General features: G+C 39.4%; 1 protein-coding gene across 2 annotated transcripts in view; it reads right to left on the bottom strand.

Annotated features, from left to right (window-relative positions):
* Positions 1-24,918, bottom strand: part of PTPRB (protein tyrosine phosphatase receptor type B) — a 114,314-nt gene that overhangs the window by 36,131 nt on the left and 53,265 nt on the right. For both annotated transcript variants that reach the window (XM_029955233.1, XM_029955235.1), the window contains 8 exons: positions 21,647-21,913; positions 17,235-17,498; positions 11,175-11,438; positions 10,366-10,629; positions 9,339-9,602; positions 6,880-7,149; positions 2,840-3,103; positions 339-602 (listed from right to left, as the gene is read on the bottom strand). In XM_029955233.1, the coding sequence (XP_029811093.1) occupies positions 339-602; positions 2,840-3,103; positions 6,880-7,149; positions 9,339-9,602; positions 10,366-10,629; positions 11,175-11,438; positions 17,235-17,498; positions 21,647-21,913 (2,121 nt within the window). The remainder of the gene's footprint in view (positions 1-338; positions 603-2,839; positions 3,104-6,879; positions 7,150-9,338; positions 9,603-10,365; positions 10,630-11,174; positions 11,439-17,234; positions 17,499-21,646; positions 21,914-24,918) is intronic.

Here is a 24,918-nt window from a genome sequence, read left to right as displayed (position 1 = left end):
TATGCCCAGGGGATAAAAAATTTAGGAAGCATTGCTGATAGCAATGCAGTGATGATTTATAGATAAGAAGACTGAGATTTAGAGATGTTCAATGACCATCCCAGCTTCACATAGGTAGGTGGCAGAGCTAAACTAAGGACCTAGATCTTTCTCCTAGATCTTGTACAGAACAGTGGATAAGGTGTGCTTCCTTTTTTCATTGTATTGTAGTGCCTTTCCAAGGGCTAGCATGTGGCACTCCATTACTGATTTTCTTTCTTCTTCTTAAAACCATAACCGAAATGTGTCTTTAGAAGCTCCTTCCCACCAAGACTTGGCCTTTGGCAAGAGCTCCTCACCTGTTCTGCTCTCCCCCATGAGCTTGTTCCTGAGGTCCCCACTGTGAGTCACCACACACAGCGTGTACTTCCTTCCAGGAACGAGGCCATGGAAACGCCACTCTGTCAGGTTCTTGTCTTTCCAGTTTTCCTTCTTCGTGCCATTGGGGTTGTACAGAATCAGCTCATAAAAGTCGAAGTCCCCAGAGGCTGGACTCCAGCTGAACCAGAGGCTGTCTGTCATGTTCCGATTGGATCCCCGGAGGTTACTCACAGAAGCTGGGACTTAAACACAGCGAAGACCTTTACTGAGGACAGAGGAGTTACAAGCAAAGGCATCTGGCTGACAGGGGAGAATATGAGCTATGCTGGGCATATAGGTGAGTGGTAGAGTCAGATCTTGCCTGCATTTCAGGGCACTTAAGTTTAGGGGCATGTGGTCTAGAGATGTGGGACAAATGAAAATAAAAATGAACCAGCACAGGTGGTGGCTTCCATATGCTCAGCATACGTAGCCTTATAAACATCTAAAATGAAATCTTCAGAAATGATTCATGAAAACTTGTCAAACAGTTCATAACTTACCTTATGAAAGGCCATGCATATATGCATAAAAGGTCCCAGCCCTTCCCAGGCTGGCCCATCTCACCCATCCCTTCATCCCATAACGTCCTTCCCTGGGGCTCTCTGCTTACTCTTCGCTCTCTTGTAGGTTCACCGTTCCCTCATTCGTTTTCCTACCCAAATCTATATTGGTAGAGCCTCACTTGGGAAAAGGGTGTTAACAGTCACGTCTACCACTATGTAACTTAGTCACACTGGCACCTGTCCCGTGGGTATTTAAGCTTCGCTCTTCTCTGGGGAGTGAAGACTGTTGGCTCTTGATGGAAGAACTTTCAACATTAATGGGTAGATAAGGGAAGATACGCAGAGAGCAGATTGTCCTGGAAATGGGAACATCAAGGCAATTCTATTCAGGGTCTAGGTGTACCCGTATCTGCTGCTCCTTTTCATTCCCTTCCAAAAACACGCCGAGAACTTGGGTTGGGTGCCTGGGATGCACTCCCGTCACCTGCAGGACTCAGCTGAAATGCCTTCTCTGTCTGAAGTAGTTTCTCATCCTGCCAAGTCACTCTGTCACAACATACTGTTTATTTCCTTCACAGACTTCAAGGCGTTCCCAAGTCATTTCCCTTAAAAATCTGCTGTCTGGCCTTGCTCCCTCTCCACCAATGAGAGCTCTGCAGTCTGAGGCCTGTGCTGTTCACGGTCAGATTCTAGCCGTCAGCCCCCTGCCCGGCATACAAAACACTCAAAAATTATTGTCCGATGAGAAAAAAAAAACTGAATGGGGAAATAAAATAATGGTCTCAAACTACGGAAAAAGAGTGAATTCAGTTTCCTCTTGACAGCCCAGAGAGATGTCACTTTCTTTCCTTTTCCTGCAATGCTTTGTGTTCCTTTCATCCAGTGCCGTGTTTCTGTCTACAGTGCTCACTGCTTGGTCCTTTTAGGAGTGGCCCTTCTCCGGACCTGCCTTCCACTCCATGCATGCTCTTTAGAAAGCTGAAGGGCGCAGCTTGAACCAAACCACAGTGGGTTACCATCTTGTGGCAGTTTGGCAGCAAATAGAGAAGCCAGATGCGTTTTTCCACCAAACTGTGCGAGGTCAATGAGTGGTGGCAACAGAGCAGAAGACAGTGCAAAGGCTATTCTGATATGTGATCAAAGGTCTGTGGGTGGGAATGTCAACTGGTGCAGCTTCTCTGGAAAACTGTGGAGGTTCCTCAAAAAATTAACAATAGAACTCCCCTGTGATCCAGCAATAGCACTGTTGGGGATCCATCCAAGGGATACAGAAGTGCTGTTGCATAGGGGCACATGTACCCCAATGTTCATAGTGGCACTTTCAACAGTAGCCAAATCATGGAAAGAGCCTAAGTGTCCATCAACTGATGAATGGATCAAGAAGATGTGGTATATATATATATACAATGGAATGCTACATGGTAATGAGAAGGAATGAAATCTGGCCATTTGTAGGAAAGTGGATGGACCTGGAGGGACTCATGCTAAGTGAAATAAGTCAGGCAGAGAGGACAGATACCATATGTTGTCATTCATAGGTCTAGCAGGAGAAACCTAATAGGAGACCATGGGAATGGGAAAGGGGGAAAAGAGTTAGGGAGAGAGAGTGAGGCAAATCATCAGAGACTTTTGAATGCTGAGAACAAACTGAGGGCTGAGGAGGGAGGGGGGGAAGAGGAAGGGGATGATTGTCGTGGAGGAGGGCACTTGTGGGGAAGAGCACTGGGTGTTATATGAAAGCCAACTTGGTAATAAACTATTTAAATTAAAAAAAAAAAAAAGATCTGATTTAGGATAAAAAAGCCTGAAGGCCACAGAGTTCATATAAAGCTAGACCATGGAGAGAAGAGGGAACTAGGGACAAAACAAGGAGAAGCTAGTGAATACTGAGACAATTTCCCTGAAGTACATTCCTGCTGGGGTCCGGGCCTTACCTGTTCTACCGAATATGAAAGACTCATTAGACAGCTCCCCGCTGTGAGTCACTATCACCATTTTGTACATTCGGCCTTGTAGCAAGTTCTTGAAAGAGACGCTCTGGGCTTGTGAGCTGGCCTGGGCTCTCTCCTGAAGAGTCCCGTCCGGGTTGTACAGAAAGATGTTGTACCCACTGAGCTCCCCTTTCGAGGTGGTCCAGCTTAAGGTCAGGTGTCTGGTGGAGTTTTCTGTGATCCTCAGGTTGGTGACAGCTGCTGGGACTGGAGAAGGTGAGTGAGAGAGTGAGACGGGGTTTTGGCACCTCCCTGACACAGCCCCGGCCTGACTCCCCGGTGGGCCTGCTCCAAGGCAGCTCCAAACACATGATCCCTGCCTTCAGGAAATACTGACTTCGTGGGGACCCCAAAACAGAGAAGAGTGAACTTTGTGCATTACTGATGTTGAAACTGTTAATTAAAACAATAACAAGAACAACAAACCAAACCACAAGGGAGAAAGAAAAACCAATAACTGGGAAATCATCTTCAAATATGTTTTTTGGATATAAGATAAATGTTAATCTGACTTGTGTGACTAAATATTTTTCTTTATTTCTTTTTAAATTTTATTTGAGACAGAGAGAGAGAGAGAGAGCATGAATAGGAGAGAGGGGCAGAAAGAGAGGGAGAGAGGATCTTCAGCAAGCGCCATGCCCAGCGTGGAGCCCTATGCAGGGCTTGATCTCACAACTCTGGGATCATGACCTGAGCTGAAATTAAGAGCTACCCAGGTGCCCCAAGACTAAATACTTTTCTAATACTAAGAGCTTGATAAAAATAAAAAACTATCTATGAATGCCATCTGAAAACTAAGGAATAGCCAATGGAAGTAAGGGCAGTGGGGAGGGAAGAGAAATGTGAAAGAAAGAGCAGACAGGAGGAGATTTGATTCAGGGATATGGAAAAAGAAGCAAGAGGAAAAGTCAAAATCATTAGAAAATATTTATGGGGCACCTGGATAGCTCAGTTGGTTAAGCATCTGACTTCGGCTTAAGTCATGACCTCTCAGTTCATGGGATCGAGTCCGGCATGGGGCTCTGCACTGGCCGGCTCAAGCCTGTTTGGGATTCTCTCTCTCCTTCTCTTTCTCTGCCCCTCCCCTACTTGTGTGCACACACAGACATTGTCTCAAAATAAATAAATAAACTTTTAAAAAGTTTTAAAAATATTTAAATTAGGATTTTATGACCCTTTTGGCCTTCAGTGATAACCTGTTAGCAAAATGATCAAGTGCCACCAGAAATGACCTGCTTCCAAACTGTTTGCACAGGTGCTGCCTGATTCCATGGATGCCAGTGTGAAAAGAACAGGACATCTGCCTCGGTCTCTTCTGGGTTCTTCTCCCTCCAATCTAAGCACTTTCTCTTTTGTTTTCTCCCTCTCCTTGTGCCAGGTCCCTAAACGCTGGTGTTTCCCATCATTCCATCCTCTGTCCCCTTCCTACTCCATTACACTGGCTAAACAACCAATCTGATTCGTTTCATGGATTGCTATGATCTGAATGTTTAGTCTCCTCCACCCCAAATTGAAATGTTGAAACCTGACTGCCAAGGTGATGGTACCAGGGGCTGTGGCCGTTGGGAGCTGATTAGGTCAGGAGAGTGGAGCCCTCATGAATGAGATTATCGCCCTTATAAAAGAGACCCGAGGGCTCTCTTGTCCTTCCACCATGTGGGGACACAACAAGAAGATGCCGTCTATGAATCAGAAAATGGGCCCCCACCACACATCAAATCCACTGGTGCCTTGAGCTTGTTCTTTCCAGAACTGTGAGAAATACATGTTTGTTGTTTAAGTCACCCGGTTTGCGGTATTTTTGTTATAGCAGCCTGAACAGACTAAGACATGGATTTAATTAGAATTTTTGTCCAAATATTTATCTCCAGCTCACTTTTCTAAGCTTGGGCTATATTTTCTATTACCTGTGATCATCTCTCCCTGCAGGTCATTCGGACATCTCAAACTCAGTACAGAACTGAACCCTGCATATTTCTCCTTGACACTGCCTCCTCCTGTTCCTCTTCCCTCAATTAACAGCATCAGCTTCTTCCACATACCCCAGGTAGTAATTCTGGAATTTTCTGTCCCTCTTTCTGTACTCTACTCAGACACCTAGTGCCATCTTATCTAATGAAGAAATATTTCTTGACTATGTCTACTATTCTTTATCAGGGCCACTGTTAGTTTAGCTTTTGACCCTTATCATTTTTATAACTGCAATCATCTTGTGACCCCCAGTTACCTTTCTGACCACATCACCCCACTTTGTTTTCACTCCACTCCAGCTATACTGGTGTCTTTACTGGTCCAACAGGCCAGACACACTCCTGCTTCAGGGTCATAGCTGTTTGCTCTGCTTGGGGATATTCTTCGCCCAAACACCTGCATAACCCTTTTTCTCATTTCTTTCAGATTTTTACTCCAATTTCACCTTCTCAACAAAGCCTGTGAGGACTGCACTATCTACAATTGTAAGCCTCTAACACTTGCTGTCCCGCTTTCCTGATTTACTTTTCTCTTTGGGATTCACCACCATCTAACCTACTATATTTTTTTTTACTTATTTATTTTGTTTACTGCCTTTCTTTCCTTCTAGAATATACACTTTATGACCACAAGGTTCGTTTTACTTACTTCTGGGTAGTCAGCATTTAGAAAGGTGCCTAGCACGTAGTAGGTGCTCAATGACAAATGAATCAATGAATGAGTCTCTTCTCCATTCAGTCTATCTATCCCCCATTTCCAACTGATTTATCTTCTTTAAGGTACAAATTTTCACTACAAAGCACTCACTGTCTGGCTGAAAAATTTGTATTGTCTCCTCACTGCTTATAAGATGAAAAATACCCCCCTGAGGAAGACATGCCAGGCGCTCTCTAATCTAGCCCCAGTCTGCCTCTCCAGCCTCACCTGTCTATCATGCCACCCACTGCTTCTCACTGCTCCTTCCTACACCTCCCTGTCCTGGCACAGGACAGTCTGTCTGTACAGGCTGTCCTTTCACCTTCTCTCCGCACACAGAATTGTTTCATCCTCACCACGACAGTACTGAAATGTCAGTTTTACGAGGACCTCCCAATTCTACCCACCCTCGGTGCTCCTTTTGGTATTAGACATTCCTTTCTTCTATATAATCCTTATCACAATGCATTGTCATCCTCTGTCTATGTGTCTGTCCCCCACCAGTCAGCCAGCTCTTCCAGGACAAAGCATGCTACATTCATCCTTCCGTCTGTCAGCATCACTCCCCCTACCCTTTTTCAGATCTAGCTCCTTAATGAGTAAGTAGTCAATGAGACCAGTGTTGCTGTCTGAATAAATGACCCCCCAAGATGTCCAGGTCCAAATACCCAGCAACTGTGAGTATGTCATCTTATGTCCCAAAAGGGACCATATAGATGTGATGAAGTTAAACACCTTGAGGCAGGGAACTTATTTTGGATTGTCCGGGTGGTGACCGACGTAATCACAGGAGTGCTTAAAAGATGAAAGAAGGAGGCAGAAGAGTAAAGAAAGAGATATGGTGACATACACAGAGGTTGGAACAATGCCATTGTTGGAATGGGAACAGGAGCCAAGGAATCTGAGTGGCCTCGAGAAGCTGAAAAGGCCAAGGAGTGCATCTCCTCTAAAGTCTCTAGGAGAAACACAGTCCTGCTGATACCTGATGCCTTAATTTTAGCCCCATAAGACCCACTTTCAGTTTCTGGCCCCTAGAGCTATAAGATAAAAAAATTTGCGTTGTTTTAAGCCACTAAGTTAGTGGTAATTTATTACAGTGGCAGTAGGTTTTGATAATATATCTAAATCGGCGTGGGGTAGGCTGAAGCCTGTGTGGAGAGGCTGACTGACGGGGAAGTGGAAAGTCATGGTGAAGGTTCCCTTTGAGTCAAGAAGCAGATATCATCTCCCAGCGTTGTTTCATGTCTCTGACCCTGTGGTTGGGAGGGAACAGCAAACAAGGAGAGATCTGGTATGAATCACACAGTGAGGGTTACCTGTTCGGCCTTCCGTTTGGGCTTCCTTGCTGAAGAGACCTCCACTGACAGTTACGACCTGAATCTTGTACTTTGTTCCTGGCGTTAGGTCTTCAAATTTGTGCCATGTGGTGGAGGCTGACTCTGATGTGTTACTCAGAAGGATTCCGTCTTCATTTAGAAGCAGGATCTCATATCTTTCTGCCACGCCAACAGCCTTTTGCCAACTCACTGTTAAGGAATGACTGCTGTATGCGTTGTTTGCAACTATTCCCTGGACAGATGCTGGAACTGCAGAGAAAGAAGAGAAGCAGCGGCGGTCAGGTTCCCTCACTTAGGATAAACCAGCTGAGAAACCATTAGAGAAAAATTGTCCTAAATCAACTGCAGATAGAAGACGATGCCACCACTTCACATGTGTTGCACAGACACTCTGTGTGTGCCCTTAGGAGAAAGCACTTCTTGGCCTAAATGACCTGTACACCTGCTTTGGGTCTCCGTTTTTTTTCTTCTTCTCTGATTTTAGACAGGATCTTGAAGTCAAACAAGTAGAAAAATTAGCGGAAGTGACACTGATAAATATGCAAAGCGATTCATATTTATGTGTCTAGAAAGTGGAAGATGCTGAACGCATTTACATTCAGTGACTATAGTTGGGATGGCTGAATTATGTTTAGACTTTCATTCCCAAGATTAACTCAAGTCAAAGCTTTGAACCTTGACCTAAGCAGTAGCATATAATAATTTTTTTTTACTATGGCTCTTGATGTAAAAGGCAAAATAGTATTATTTTGAATAATATTTTCTGTTCTAGGCTCATATTTTCTTCTCATTCTACATAATCTTAAGAGATCTCATCCACTCCCATGGTTTGAATTGTTACCCATATGGTGACGACTCCCAAATTTAAACTTGCAGTTCAGATCTCTCTTCTATTTTTGCAAATGACATCTCCCTGCATGTTCCATCCGATTCTCCAGAGGCCCAAATTGGACTCCTCAGCTCCCTCTTCATGCCTCTTTCTTGTCCTTTGTTTCTTTTGGTCCAAGTCAGAAACGTGGGTTGTCACTCTGATCCTTCTACATATATAATCAAACACGGGTCTTGTAATTTCTAAGTCCTAAATCTTATATCTCTTTGAGCTATGCACTTCTCTCCCTTCCCTATCCACTACCACACCCTAGGACAGTATCATCCCTCACATTAGTGAGCAGTCCCTTGCTTCCTCGCCTTCCACACTGTGTGTGACATATTCTCATAGCACCCCCAAGAGGATGGCCCTTCAATGGCCTCCATAATTCTAAACATCTTAACACGGCACACAAGGCCCTTCATGATTTGGTCCATCTCATTACTTGGCCACATGCCTCATCTTTAATCTAGCATACCACACAGGTCCTCAAATGTGCCGTACTTTCTCTCACCTCCAGGCCTTTGTTTTTTCCTGTTGGAACCAAGTCGATGTACGTGTCACCAGTATGACTTCTTAGTGTCTATTTAGATGTTACCTTTTCCTGGAAGCTTTCCCTGACTCTTCATGTTTGCTCCTAACACGCCCCATTATTATTTTTATTTTAGAACTTATCATGCTGTAATTGCCTCTGTATTTCTCTGTCTCCTTCACTAGATCATAAGCTTCTCGAGGTTGGGGGCTCTATCTTGCTAAAGAAGTCCCATTTTCTAGTGTAGTGCTTGACAAATAGTTGAATACATACATAAGTGAAATAGAGATGTAGAAGGGCACAGTACAGAAACCCAGGCTGCACAACTAAGTGAGTGGTTATAAGAACGGAAGACGTCTAGTAAGTATTGTATCACAGTAGAGAGGGTATAAGGTTTGGAGCCAGATGGACTTAGATTTGAATTAGAGCTCTTGGTCTTATTACATATATACTTGATAATGTGTTATAAACTTTCTGAGCCTGACTTTTCTCATCTGTAATATGAAAATAATGATCTTTATCTTCTAGTTGATTGAGATAATTTTAAATGCCTAGCATATAGCAGGCATGCATATAGATTATTTTTGTTTTAAAACTAATATATTAATAATAATATAAATATACACATTATTCCTTCATTTCTTATTGTTCTTGTAACAAATGAAGTAAATGGAATAGGTGTTCTTTTAAAAAAATAATTTTGAGAAAGGGGTAAATTTTACAGAAAAGAGGCAATATTTATATCTAGTTAATGTAAATAGTTCTAAGTGTCTACTTGTTAAAATTAAAGTTTTTATGCCCTTTAGCACATATAAAAATGTATTTAAATGATTTGGTTCCCAATTACCTTTCATTTGTTTGGAAAATCTCTATTTAGAAAGAAAAATGCAAAAAACAAAAAAGTATGAGAAAGGCTCTTGAAACCACATTGAATTGTGGCTTTGAATTTGGGTAGTTTTGACTTGGGAAGAGCTAAGTAAGTCCATTTGTTGTCCCGTTATGGAGACCAATTTGACTCTTTTCCAAGTGGGCACTCACCTGTCCGCCCAACTGCATCTATTTGGTTCTTTAGGGACCCGCTGACTGAGGCAATCACAATCTGGTACTGTTCCCCAGCCTCCAGTCTATGGAATGTGTGCTCAGAGACGTGCTTGGAGACCGTCTGAGACTCAACCTTTTGATTCTGCCTGAACGCTGACACGATGTAAGAATCAACATCGCCCCCACCAGGAGTCCAGTTGACTGTCAGGCTGTCTGAGGCCCCATTGGAAGAAATGTGAATATTCTTGACAGCGCTTGGAACTAAAAAAGGAAAATAAATGTAAAAGTCATCACTTAGAAAATGAACTGTGGGAATTTTCAGCCAAAATTTTCATGCTTCTTATATTTTGGCACTTACTAAAAGAATTCACTCGGACTTGTCTGCCTAAACTGAAGCTGATAGGGGAAGTTTAGGGGGACACGGGAGCCGGTGGGTAGAAATGAAGAATTCCAGTAGTAGAGCAAGAGGCTAGTTACATTGCCTTGTCCAGGTCTTGGTTTTCTCATTTACGAGCTGTGGGACTATAGGCAAATTACTTAACCCTCTCTAAGTTTCACTTTGTTCATCAGAAAAATGGCAATGTTAGTAATGGTAACCAGCCCCCAGATTTGTGAAGACTGAACAAAATGTACATGTTAAGTGCTTTTCTGTGGGCCCGGCTCAAGGTAAACTGTCAATAAATGTCAACTATCATAACAACAGTTCCAAAGAAAGGATATCCAACCAAGATAGTTAGTTATTTTTTTAAATCTATATGCTTTACCCGCTCCAGCTATTCACATAAATCCAATGCTATTTGCTATTTCCCTGAAAGCCTTTTTTTTTTTTTGTCTTACCCTACGTTGTACTTTAGTTAATCCAGATTGGATAACATCACTGTCACCATCATTGTCACCATCAAGATAACCTCGCTTCCTGCCATCTCCTTCTTACCCTACAATCTTCATCCTAAACGCCTCGCTACCCAACATGCTAAATACACCACTACACCCACTTGGGTTCAAGAAATGCATTTCAAATTACCTGTGAAGCCCTCAATGAAGGCTGACTGCTGTACGTCTCCACTGATGGTCAAGACAAGAATTTTATACCGGCGCCCTGGTGTCAGGGAGGTAAATCGATACTCAGTCGCAGTATTTACAAGGTGAAAAGGAGGAAATACTTTCATATCATTGAACAGCAGTTGGATCTCATATTGGTCAACATCCCCGTCAGCTCGTGACCAAGTCACCAGAAGGTCCTCAGTGCTCCTATTCCTCAATGTTAGATCCCTAACGGGCTCTGGGACTAGGGAGGAATAGAGAAGACACTTCAGGAATGTGGCTGATTAAAGTTTACCTACACAATAATTTATGAATCACATTCAAGGAACTGGCAAACATCTCTCTTCCCCAAATAAACCACTTGAACTACTTCATGCATAATTAAATTAAATAAGAAAAATTGGAAGCAACTATTAAAATTATAATTTTTTCCTGACATAAATCTTATATGTAAATGTTGGTAGAATATAATTATAAAATGAATTATGACCTCAATCATGAGATAAAAAGAGATGTCTAGAACTTTGAATGCCACAACGTAGGAGGACAAGGAAGAGAAATGGGACATTTGGCCTTCTTGCTTCCCGACCATGCTTGCTTTTATCTGCCAATAAATATTCTGTAATTATAGGCCATGGCTTGGCTGAATGCTGTTAGCTCCAAGTGAGACTTACGGGGAATGTAATTTACTGATCAGGAAGCAAAGAAAATGCAAGGCTAATATATTTTACTGACTCAATGACCTTCAAGTCCCAACCAACTATCAGATTTTGTGAACTTTCCACTTACTTGTTCTTCCATTCCCTTGTTCACTGGCTTCATACTGTCCACTTCTTGTACTAACAGTGACACTGTACAACCGTCCAGGGACTAACTTAACAAACACACACTCGTTTTCAGTCTTGGAAATGCTTTTGGTTTGAACGAAGTTGTTTTTGTTTTTAATGGTGACTTCATAGTGATCAAAGTCTCCAGTAGCATGTAGCCAGGATACCTTTAAATAGTCACTCCTGGCTGAGTTGCTAATACTGACTCCCTGGACCTTGTCAGGCACTGAAAAAGAGAACAGAGAACAGCTAAAGATGTAGGGATTCTAAGTGAGTAATTGATCACAGATGACAACCTGGAACAGTAAAGGTAAGTGCATTTAAAAGAAAAGTTTTGGATCTTTAGATTACATGTTACACTACTTGGAGTAATTAAATGGATCTTTTAACAGAACATGATGAATTAATTCTAATTCTGTTTCTGGCCTACACAAACTGTCAGGTACAAGATGGAACATTAAAAATGATAAATGATGATTAATATGAATTGATGGTGATGATATTAATAATCCCAACATACCTTGGTGACTGAAGATGTAATAAGAAGTTACAAAGAAGAATACAGCAATCCAAAAGAATGGAAGAAGAGGAAACACATAATTAATACAAGACGGTATGTCTAACATCTTTGGTAATCAAGTCAAGACCATGGCAAAATACCCTATAATTGGCAAAATTTAAAAACCCAATAGGATCATGTATGAGAGACGATGCTCAACTGTGGGAGAGTGGATGAATGAGCTGGTGTATATACACACGAAAACTAATTAACAGTCAATTACTTTCTAACTCAAAATGCAAAAATATGGATTTTTGTGTCTTCAACATCAAAACATAAAACTCAAGTGAATCTTATCAATATAATATTAAGTGAAAAATTAAGTTCCAAGAGATTACATGCTATGTAAAATAGCCATTGTTTTTTAATTTTGAGAGAGAGCGAGAACAAGGTAGAAGGGGCAGAAAGAGAGGGAGAGAGAGAATCTTAAGCAGGCTCTGCACAGAGCCCCACTCAGGGCTCAATCTCATGAGCTGTCAGATCAAGATATGAGCTGAGATCAAGAGTTGGATGCTTAACTGACTGAGTCACCAAGGTGGCCCTAAAATAACCTTTAAAAAAATAATGTTAACTAAATTGTTTTAACCCATAATTTTAGGACTATATAAATAAAACTATGCAAGATGAAAGGCAAGAAGACAGATGAAAATGGGAGTAAAGATGATGGCTACCTTGGGATGAATCAGTGAGGTGGAAACCATGTGATTTGATATAGATTATTGTCAAGGTTCTAGCTTTTATTATAGGTTAGTGGTTTCTTGTGTGTATTAAATTGTTAAAAATGACTAATCAAATACCAAAATTAAATTAGAAGCCAAAAGATAAATAAAAGTGAGAAAACATGGTTTCCTGAACCAAGAATTAAGATTAATTCAATTTTGTGCATCTGAGGTTATGTCAAATAAATATACAAAGAAAGAAACAATGTGTGCCGATGGTTTTCTCTCAACCAGTCTATCAATTGATCAATCAACTGGACAAAGACTGTGTCTAAACCTTCTCTTCCACTTTCCTTTGAAGCATGAAAAGGCCCAGAAATTTCAGTATTTTGGCATATAAGATATATTTTCCAGGATGTTTCTCACACCTACAAGTTGCATTTTATTTTCTTTTGTTGGCATATGTGTAGTGGTTAGTTTTTGTATTAAACTATATCTCATGGCAAAAAAAAAAAAAAAAGAATGTATCTCATTGCAGATGAGATATGAAGCCAGGACAGGGATGCTTTTTCCAAGATATTTACCTAAACCAATGACAGTGTAGCTATTATTTATTTATCACAGAATAAAGAAAAAGAAATTTGGAAGTTTTTATGCATGGGCTAAGTAAGAAAAGTCAATTTATTGAAGATAAAGCAATGATTATAGGGAAAAACCCAGGTCACACTCCATGCTAAGTCAATAAGGGCCTTTCCAGGTGGAATCGGAGGTAATTTGTGATACTTGCCTTGCTGCACAATGAGATGGTGTGATGCAGAATTATAAATATTGGTATATTCATCCAAAATGTAGAACAAAAGCATTAGAAAAGGAAAAGGGCTTTGACACAATCAGACAAAATCAAGAAGACAGCAACTCAGACATGACTCTAGGTTAAACTGATTTGTTGGGGGCAGTGGTTTGCCTTGATTAGTCATGCATCAAATCCAAGTTCATGTTGGTTTAAAGAGTCAAAAAGGTGCTTTGAATAAAGGGTCATTTTTCTTGCATTTAAAAGCAATCTTAGCAAAGATCAGCTTTCAGTATGAAGGTCAGATAGGAAATGTTCATGAGTTGACAGAGAGGGAAAGCAAGAGGTTAGTTGTTGGATGATACAGCCTTGACTCTGGTGTTTTTAGGCTCCAAGTTGATCAACATAAAACACTGACATAAGAGTCCTTCATAAATGGAAATCTACTTTTAAGATCTCAGTCATTATTGTGATTTTATCAGTATAATTAGTTTTTAAATCATTTGAAGGTAAGGCATAGCTCTTTATATCCCCAACCAATGCTTTCTGAGATGGCACTATGTAAGAAAATAGCACTGGAGCTAGGTTGAACTTGATTACTGGTTAGCAATGTGACTTTTTCTCCTGAACTTTATCTCCAAATGAGATGGGATTAGATCAAGCTGTGGACATTTTCAATGTTAGCATCCTGTAGCAATGCAAATCAGTGGTTCTTAACCTTCTTGAGGTCATGGAAACTTCAAGAATCATACACTCTCCTCAAAGAAATACACATACTTTTCTATCTGCAACACCTACGTAGTCAGTTTCAGGGGTTATGACATTCCTAACCCCTACCCACAGAGCACTAAAAACTAGCGAGAGCTAAGTGATTTCTAATTATTAATTTATTGAACATTTATTAAGTCTCTATGAGGTTCCAGACCCTTTGCCAGGTAATAGGATGATGTCAATTGTCTTGATCCTCGTGCAAAAAATGACATTTATTCATGGTTTTAGATTTTTGTAAGGTCTTTGATTCCAGAAGATGATTGGCTAATTCTTGCATTCAGCAACAACAATAAACTTATAGGTTCTTATATAAGCCAGGTATTGAGAGAAACACAGAAAAAGACATGGTTCCAGACATAAAGGCAATTACAGAGGGAGAGATGCAAAAAACTACAATGAATACTACATTTCTCCTAGAAAGAATGAAAAGGAACTTAGAGCGACACATGACACAGCAGTGAATACTAAGCATGATGGAGTTAAGTGGACAGAGGAGCAAAGGAGGAGACCCATTATAAATTTAAGGAGTAATGAATGCTCTATGCCAGAGCTCTCAGCAAGAAAAGCAAAATAAAGATATATCAGTGAAAAATTTTGTGAGCAGTCAATAGCACATCCTAGCAAAGGCTAACATGTGGCAAAAGTGATTTTGAAATTTTCAGTTTAGGTGAATGTGAATACACATTGGTTTTGGAAACCTGACAAATTCTTTTTTTTTAAACAGTATATTCTTCTAATTTCTTTTTTGTTATTAATTTTTCCAGTTTTATTGAGAAATAACTGACATATATCACTGTATAAATTTAAAACATATAGCATGATGGTTTCATTTATAAATATTGTGAAATGATCACCACAGTTGGTTCAGCTAACATCCAATCTCTCATTATAGATACAATAAAAAGAAAGATGAAAAAAGGAGAAACATTTTCTCCTTATGATGAAAACTCTTATGATTTAATCTCTTAACTACTTTCCTATAGATCATACAATAGTCATAATCATCATGGGGTATATTACATCACTGGTACTTTTTTTTTTTTAATAACTGGAAGTTTGTACCTTTGGACCATCTTCCCCTAATTCTCCCTTTCCCCACCCTCTGTCCCTGTTAACCATAAGTTTGGTCCCTTTTTCTCTGAGTTTGTTTATTTTGCTTTAGTTTTAGAGTCTATGTATAAGTTAGATCAGAGAGTATTTGTCTTTCTTTTTCTAACTTATTTCACTTAGCATAATGCTTTCAAGGTCCTTCCATGTTGCTGCAAATGGTAGGATTTCTTCATTTTTATGGCTGAACTATTCTATTGCATAGATATACCACAACTTCTTTAATCATTCATCCACTGATGGACATTCAGATTATTTCCATGTTTTGGCTACTGTAAATAATGCTGCTATGAACACAAGGATGCAGACATCTTTTTGAGCTAGTGATTTTGTTTCCTCTGGATATATTCCCCAAAGTGGGATGGTTGGATCATGTGGCCATTCTTAATTTTTTGAGGATCTTCCATACTGTTTTCCATTGCAGGTGTATCACATTACAGTCCCAACAGTGCACAAGGCTTCCCTTTTCTCCATGTCCATGCTGGCATTTGCTATCTCTTGTCTTTTGATGATGGCCATTCTAACATGCAAGAACTAATATTGCATTGTGGTTTTAATTTGCATCTCCCTGGTGACTAGTATTGTTGACCATCTTTTCATGGTCAACATCTGTTTGCCTTTTGTATACCTTTTTTGGAGAAATGACTATTCAGGTCCTTTGCCCATTTTTAAATAGGTTTATTTAATTTTTTGCTATTGAGTTGTAATGAGTTCTTTCTATTTTGAGTATTAACCACAACTTTGATATTAACCCCTTATCAGATATGGTTTGCAAATATTTTTTTCCAATTCCATAGGTTGTTTTTGCACTTTATTGATGGTTCCTTTTGTTGTGCAGAATCTTTTCAGTTTGATGTAGTCCCACTTGTTCATTTTTTATTTTGTTGCTTGTGCTTTTTATGTCATATGCAAAACGTCACCGCCAAGACCCATGTCAAAAAGCTTTCTTACGTTTTCTTCTAGGAGTTTCATATTTTAAGGTTTTACATTTAAGTTTTTCATACATTTTGAGTTAATTTTTGTGAGTGGTGTAAGATATGAGTCCAATTTCATTCTTTTACATGTGCATATCCAATTATATCAATATGTTTATTAAAAAGACTGTCTTTTCTACATTGAATATTCTTGACTGCCTTGTCAAAAACCCATGACATTTTAAAATTAAAACAATTTTAATATTTTTAATGTTTATTTTTATTTTTGAGGGGGGCGGTGAGCAGGGGAGAGGCAGAGAGAGAAGGAGACACAGAATCTGAAGCAGGTTCTAGGCTTTGAGCTGTCAGCCCAGAGCCTGACACCAGGCTTGAATTCACAAACTGAGAAATCTTGACCTGAACTGAAGTTGGACACTTAACCAACTGAGCCACCCAGGCATCCCCAAACCCTGGCATTTTGAAATGCAAATATCAACCCACAGCTTAGCAGGAAAGATTTGGCAAAATATTAATGTCGATCTTAAGCAGAAATATCAGATGTAACCCCCTCAAGAGCATAATTATGTTGGAAAACAGTAGCTGTCTAAACTTAGTTCTGTCCAGCACATCGAAGAACTAGCATTCACTGCTTTTGCTAAAATTTTGCTCCAGGTCCCAGGACTATGAAAGTTCATATCTTCACCTTGTGTGAAAAAGAATAAACAGTGGACTTTGGCCAAACAGACATTTCAGAAAGAATTTCAGGACAGATAACTTCGTAGGCTCTACAGCCATTCAGAACTGGGCTAAAATACAGAAAGGCATGGCTGTTTCACAAGTGAAACAGTTGAGCAAGTAAGTTATTTAACCTCCCTGAACCTTGATTTCCTGATCTGTAAAGTGGGAATAACAATGACCTCAATAAAGAATTTGTAAGAAATAACTTAGTTAACAGACATAAAGTCAGTGTCTAGCAACCAAAGAGTACTCCAAGAAAACACTTTGCACATAATATGAATTCTAGCCATGAATATAGTGTTCATCTTACTCTAAAAAAAACATCTGCTCACATAAGGAATTTCTAGGGTCAGAATTTGAAGACTCTGTCACTGTGATCTCAAAAAGCCTTTAATCCAATCATTATAGAATTGTTGCAGATCTGACACCCTGTGCCACGTAGCCAGCCTGTTCTTACAGAGCCTGGATCTCTGTCTGGCCTTACCTGTTCGCTCCTGGCTGAAGGAATGGTTTTCATACTTGCCACTCCTTGTAGTTATGGTCACATTGTAGAGGCGGCCTGGAGTAAGGGAGCTGAAGGAACATTCACTGACGGACTTGGCAACGATGAGGGACTGAATTACCCTGCTGCCATGAGAAAGTGTCACCACATAGTTATCCACATCTCCGGGAGCCGGCAGCCAGGAAATGGTCAGGTAGTCATTGCGACCAGAGTTGTTCACTGTCACTCCACTCACACTGGAGGGGACTGGGATTTAAAAAGCGGGGGAGAAAATTTAACAAGAAAGCACAGTCAAAAGTCTGGAGTCATCTATGCCGGTCAGAAAAAACAGTGTGGGTTCAGGAGATCTCAACTGATTACCTCAGAGGTCAAAGATGTATGAGCATTTCACTTTAGCTTTTGGAAGCTGAGTGTTCTTTTATCAGCAAGGTTAACTCAAATAAAAATGCAAGAAGGTCTTTTGGGTGCCTTACAAATATATGGGTGCTGCTACTGTATTTTTATGGTGTTGCTGTTTGTAAAGTATTTTAAAGTGGAGGCATTTTTATGTGAATATGTCACAGAGGTTCCCTCTGTAGGAAAAGGAATCAACAACAATCCAAAGGAATGAGCTCAAACCAAACTTATCCATAAGCAAAGATGTTTGAAGGGAAAGGTGAAGGTTGCTGTACCTTTCCTAAAGAGCTTAGACTTTAGTTTTGGTCTTCTTGTGATGAAGTTCTTTATTCCTGGGGCGTCTAATAACTAACACGACCAAAGTGGTTGTATCTTCCCTTTACAAAGCATTTCCTGCCCTCTAGTGGCAACCTAAATGCCCATCCTGAAAGCAGCAAATCTGGAGATTGACCCAACTGTGGGCAGAAAGAGCTATTGTGATAATGACCATGATCATCTGCTTATTTTATTTGGGACTTAGTGCCACAAACATTTATTGAGGACCTACTATTTGCCACATACACAAAAATGGAAAAGATGTGGATGCCCTCACGGAGCTTCTTGGCTAGAAATGGCATGCAAATTAATCATTGTGATATTGAGTAGTAATTGTACATGTATCAGAAAAAAGTGTACAGTAAATAGTATTGCCAGTAATGAATATCAGAATAAAATCCTGTCATGTATTTAAACTGCACTACTGTTTTCATCATTGGTTCACTACTTCACCTAAATATTCTCATATAACTGTCACTCTCAGTATATCACGTACAATGGACAAGGTCCAGCTAAATGCCTCTGAGAATCCTTCTAATCCAATATGCTCTGACTTTGTGATTTAAGCCCCAAAGTCATCTTTACACGTGCAAGCACTTGTCCTCCAAAAATTACAAATAGCACTGTATCGAACAACTCTGCTAATCCTGTCCCATGTATATGAACATTTCATAGACATAAAGTTGAACTTTTTAGCCATAATATTTAGATATTGATATCTTCCTTCCTCCCTCATTCCTTCCCTTCTTTCTTCCCTTCATTTAACAATCTATACATCCTCTGGTTGTTCTCAAAAGAATTATGCTTGTTTTTCAAAACTGCTAGAAATGTTGCAAATACTGGCATTTTATTAGAAAACATACAATCATCAGATGTTTTGTCAAAAAATATAAATTCATGTTTACAAAAAACAGATACAAAATATGTTTTTCCTTTAGGACAAGAATCTCCTCAGGTTAGAATTAGATTTGTTAAGCATATCTGATATCTTAAATTTTAAATATTGTTTTTAAGATTTTTTTTTTGTTTATTTACTTATTTTGAGAGACAGCAAGTGTGAGCAGGGGAGGGGCAGACAGAGAGGGAGACAGAGAAACAGATGCAGCCTCTGTTCACTGTAGACGTGGACCCCAATGTGGGGCTCAAACTGTGAGATCAGGACTTGAGCTGAAATCAACAGTCCGCCACTTAACTGACTAAGCCACTCAGGCGCCCCTTAATTTTAAATGTTTTGCCATCTTATCTAGGCTGAAGGTTTATTTATATGTTTCATCTCTGTGGAAATATAATTAATGAGAAACCTTTCAAAACCTTTCAATTATTTCAGCCTTGACACATATTTCAGGAATTTGAACTGATGGTAATAACTATCAAGGCTTTAGCCATTGAATATTTTACAATCTACTGTATGCAAAGTTTACTAATCTAGGCAAATTTCAAAATCTCTAGTTACTGTGTTTCTATAGTGGTATCCCATTTCCCCCCTTCCCATGATAATGTCTGCACTCTTAATATGTTTGAATAAAATAACCCATACTCATATTTATTCATATTTTGCCCTCTCCTCAAAACCTTGTGATCATTCTTCAAAGAATTTTTTTGACTTGTTTTTGCATACTTCTGTTATATGCAGTGGGTCAAATACTGATATGTCTGCTGCAATTGAAATTTAGGCATAAAGACACCTATAGGCCCCATTTGTTTCAAGTTGTGTGAGGCACCAAACTGTTTTAGTATATCATAGTAAGTTGGAAAGCCCTTAAGGTATTTTAAAATGGGAATTAACTTGTGTAGCAGAATCTGACTAGTTGTTAGATAAACCATTTCTCTTTCCTCTCAGACACAGAACTAGACTATGGTTCCCAGCCTTCTCTGCATGACATGTAGCCATATAGCTGTGTTCCCGCCAATGGAATGTGGAGGGAAGTGATGTGTCTACTTTCAGGTCTGATCATCTTCCCCCACTGGTAACTTTTATTTTCTGGAGAAATGGATAGAGTTCTGTGAAACTAGAGGAAGGAAGAGCCACAGATGGTAGGAGCCTGGATCCTTGAATTATTGCTTGGAAAAGAACCAACCAATAGATGGTCTAATTGGGAACCCCCACATTGTGCAGTTGTGTAAGCAGGAAATAAGTCAGTCTGATCTGACTAACACAACTGCAACTCACTGGGAAACAGGAACAACCTCTCCTCAAACCTCTCCTCAGCTTTCTTTCTTATTTTTCCTTCCCTCCCCCAACAGGGGTAAATTGGGGTAAATTACTGGAGACAGATTAGAAAATGCAGGCTTTGAGACATAAGTTAATGGAAGAGCTAGGACCAGAATTTATGTCTCCTGATTCCCAAGCTAAGTTCTCTTCAGTGCCCTACCCCTGATTATGCTATCAATTGTTAGTGCCAAGAAGTACTAAAAGAGTAGAAAGGAGGTATCAGGAAGAAGGATGTGGGTAATAATGTCAGCTGCCATAGAATGAGAAAAATGGCACATATCACTATGCCGGAAATTTGGTGAATTTCTATCAAACTAGGAAATGCCTTTTCAATGATTTAGTTGCTTTCCTAGGAGACTTAATGAACTTAATGTTCTTTGGATTCATTAAATAGATGAGATTCATGATTTAAAAAAGGGACATATCTATGATGCCCACAACTGATACTCAGATCCAGGCATCAGAGATCTAGAAGGAAGAGCCTGAAATCCAACTTATAATCATATAAAATTAAGTAGGCAAAGTTGCCGACCGGATTCTGGGTTCATTAGTAATTATTGAAGCTTCTACTGAATGCATTTAATTTATTTCTTTCTAAGAAACTGGAGCATAACTTTTACATTGTTTATTTATATTCTCTCTTGGTGTTGTATAGAATATTATGTCTTTTTCTCTGGCGCCAACCCTGTCTGACACACATGACCACATAGTTCTTTGCCCTATTTGACTGTGATCCCTTCAAGGTCAGGGAACATTGTTTAGGTGGTATATAGTACTAAGTACTTGTTTAATGCTTCTTATGAAAATATATGTGATTTGGGAATTTTATTAACTCAACTTTCAACCACAGAAGTTGGAGATCATTTCCTTTCTATGTCTTAAAAGCATATGAAAGGGAGTGAATTTATTTTTTTTAATGTTTTTTATTTATTTATAAGAGACAGAGAGAGACAGTATGAGCAGTGGAGGGTCAGAGAGAGAGAGGGAGACACAGAATCTGAAGCAGGCTCCAGGCTCTGAGCTGTCAGCACAGAGCCCGATGCAGGGATCGAACCTACGGACTGTGAGATCATGACCTGAGCCGAAGCCAGACGCTCAACTGACTGAGCCACCCAGGCGCCCCGTACTTTTTCTTTTTTTTTTTTTAAACAGGCCTCATTACTTGTCTTCATCTTCATTGGGACATGAGCATTAAGGAAATCCTCAACTGAATGAGGGGATAAGCCTCAGCATCAAATGACTATTATGTTACCACAAAGGTTTTCCTGACACATTTATGGGAGATTTTAGAAAATTCAGAATTCCTTCTCACTCACTCTGCAATTTCCATTCCTAGGAGAGTAACATGTAGCTTCTGGATGGTAGGTATTGAAAGTTGGTTTTTGGGAAAGCCAAAAATGGATCTGTGTTCAGGATGTTTAAAAAAAAAAATCCTAGAATAGACTCTCAAGTTTCCATGTGCCCTTCTTACCTGTCCTTCCCTCCACCACCACTTGTCGGGATGAGATTCCTCCGCTTACTGTTGTTACGACCACAGAGTAGAGGCTGCCTGATTTGAGGGAGTGGAAGCTGTATCTGCTGGTCTCACTGGAGACACTTTCATTTTTGATGACCACGTTTTCATGAATCAGTAAGACTTGGTAGAACTCTATGTCTCCCAGTGCCTGGGTCCAATTGGTAAACAGACTGCTGGTTGTCCCTTGGTTGGCCACAAACAAGCCAGTCACTTGGGCAGGCACTAAAGCACAGTAGACAAAGAGAAGGAAAAAAACACCAGATGACATTTAATCACCCTAAGGAAGTGTAACAAAGTGAGTCAAAAATGGAGACAGTCTTGAAGATGCTAAAAATATATCTATATTTTTTTTTGCTATAGACTCTCAGCTCTATTTCCTGTGACATATGGCAAACTATTCCCATATAGAAGCTGTGTATATGGAAAATCAAAATTACTTCAGATCCAAGGATGAGATAATGCATACCTATTAAGTAGTTCTGATTTTACATTTTCAATAATGAAAGAATGCTATTTTTGAATATTGCTTACTTTATGTGATTTTATCTGTCCTTACCTCATGAGAACGGAAAGCCACATGATCCACCTGAGCTGAAAGTTGTTATGGTTATGGGCTGGTCTTGGGAAATCCCTTCAACCTGATGATTAGGTTGTAGTTTAGAAAACTGGTTGATTCTTGGGGCCCAAGGGTGGCTCCGTTGGTTGAGCATCTGACTTCGGCTCAGGTCATGGTCTCACACTCTGTGAGTTCAAGCCCCACATTGGGCTCAGTGCTGACCACTCAGGGCCTGGAACCTACTTTGGATTCTTCATCTCCCTCTCTCTCTGCCCCTCCCCCGCTCACACTATGTCTCTCTCTCTCAAAAATAAATAAACATTAAAAAAATAAGATAAAAAAGAAAACTGGTTAATTCTTTACTGGCATAATCTCAAGAGGAGCATTATTACTATATGTGAAAATGCTACGATGGCATAAATTATATTATCACATAATAATAGTAATTAACTATGATAACCGTAACAACCAGTAGTGATAACTATTGAGTGCCTGATTTGTGCCAGGTATTGACTCTACGGCTCTTAGAAATCATATTATTTGATACTCATTTAAAACTCTGTAAATTTGATTTCATTATTCTCTTTACTGAGAAACAAAAGACAGTAAAATATAAGTACCTTAGCCTATTATCACAGTGCTAATGAATAGTCATCCTGGAGTCCAAAGCCTGATCTATCTAGCCTCTGAGTCTGTGCCCTTTTCCTAATTAACAAATATATTGTGATTTCTAACCTATTCATTAAAAAGTCTCTCACACAGATCTTGAAGCTGGCGCTTGATCAACATGTTTCATCTTCTTTGTGCCTCTTCCCTGAATTTTGGTAATCAAAAGGATTAGAACCCTGGCACAATCCTCGTTAGAATTTGTGAACTTTTGGATTAAGACACAAATATATTCATTAAAAACTATTATAGTAGTTGGGTCAGAAGATTCAATTCTTATTCTAAGTTTCATATGGAAAGCAAAGGAACTAATATGCCAAATAATTTTGAAAAAGAAGAACAAAGTTGGAGGAGTAACAACATCTGATTTCAAGACTTACTAGAAAGCTTCAGTAGTGAAGGCAGCGTGATACCGGCAAAAAGACAGAAACATAGATTGATGGAACAGAAATCAAAGTCCAGAAATAGGCCAACATATATATAGCCAATTGACTTTTTACAGAGATGTGAGGGCTATTTGGTGGAGGAAGAAGAGCCTTTTCAACAAATAGGGCTGGAATTATTAGATGTTTTTATGCAGAGACAAAAACTTTGACCCAGATCTCACACACATATAAAAATGAACTCAAGATGGATTATGCACTTCAATTAAAAATGTAAAACTATAAAAATTCTACATGAAAATCTTTGTGACCTTGTATAAGGCAAAGATTTTTTAATATGACACCAAAAGTACGGTCTATGAAAGAAAAAAACTGATAAATTGGACATCAAAATTAAATTTATGTTCTCTAAAAATACACTAATAAATTAATGAAAAGGCAAGCCACAGGTTGAGAGGATACCATTTCAACACACATTTCTGACAAAGGACTAATATCTGAATATATAAAGAATTCTCAAAATTAAATGATAAAAAACAAACAACCCCATCAAAAAATGGACAAATATTTGAGAATATGTTCTTCCCCAAAGAAGATATGTAAATGGTAAGCAGGGATAGAGAAAGATGCTCAAAACCATTAGGCATTAGGGAAAGGCAAATTAAAACCACATGAGATACTACTACACATTTATTAGAATGGCAGGAAAAAAAAGAAAAAAAAGAAAAAATCAAAAAACCTTGCAATACCAAGTGCAGTTGAGATTATGGAGGAACTGGAAATCTCATATATTGCTGGTGGGAATCTTGAGAATGTAAAACTTTACAACTGTTCTGGAGTTGTAAAACAGTTTGGTAGTTTCTTACAAAGTTAATAATACACTTACCATAATGGCCCAGTAATGTAAATGTTGAGAATGATGAAAATGATCTTAAGACTAACAAAATGCCTTGGATTTCCAATTCTGGCAACATAGTGGGCTACATATTGTGAAACCCCTCCCCCCAAGAAACACAACTATGTGTGTTGGATAAAATATAAAACTATAAATGTATGAGTGTGTTGTCAAGAATGTATGGAACTCTCAGGGAACTAAAAGTCAGTGATAGAAAAGTAATTGAGTCACTGAAGCATACTTTCATCCTGATGGCACCTTTCAAACATACATCTAGGCTTTGATTTTACAGATTTGCAGGATCTATGAGATAGGAGGTAAAGCGTAGGACTTTCCCAAACTGAGGAACCTCATAGGTGACCCTGCATAACATTGGATCCTGAAAGGTTACACTCTAAGTGTAAGTGAAATAAATATTCCCTCTCTGCTCTCAGCCTCCTTGGCACTGGATGAAGAAGAAAGAAAAAATCTGCTGAGAATTCATAACCTCAAGACAGTTTCAGTGAGTTTGCAACCCAGATTCAGAAAACCTGGGTGCTCAAAAGCCTCAAGTTGAAATTTTAGATTAAAATAGGTCTGGGTTGATAGTGTCCTGTGCACCTCAAAGAATCAAATGAAAAGAAAATTCTTCCTAAAACCCATCTTTAAGCAAAGCCTCAGAGAATTCCTACCAAGTTTCCAAGGTGTATGAGTTTATAGAGCAAAATCACAAACACTTAAGGAAGTA

This window comes from Suricata suricatta, chromosome 10, assembly GCF_006229205.1.
Source record: "Suricata suricatta isolate VVHF042 chromosome 10, meerkat_22Aug2017_6uvM2_HiC, whole genome shotgun sequence".
Lineage (NCBI taxonomy): Eukaryota > Metazoa > Chordata > Mammalia > Carnivora > Herpestidae > Suricata > Suricata suricatta.
This window is presented reverse-complemented; position numbering and strand designations above follow the sequence as displayed.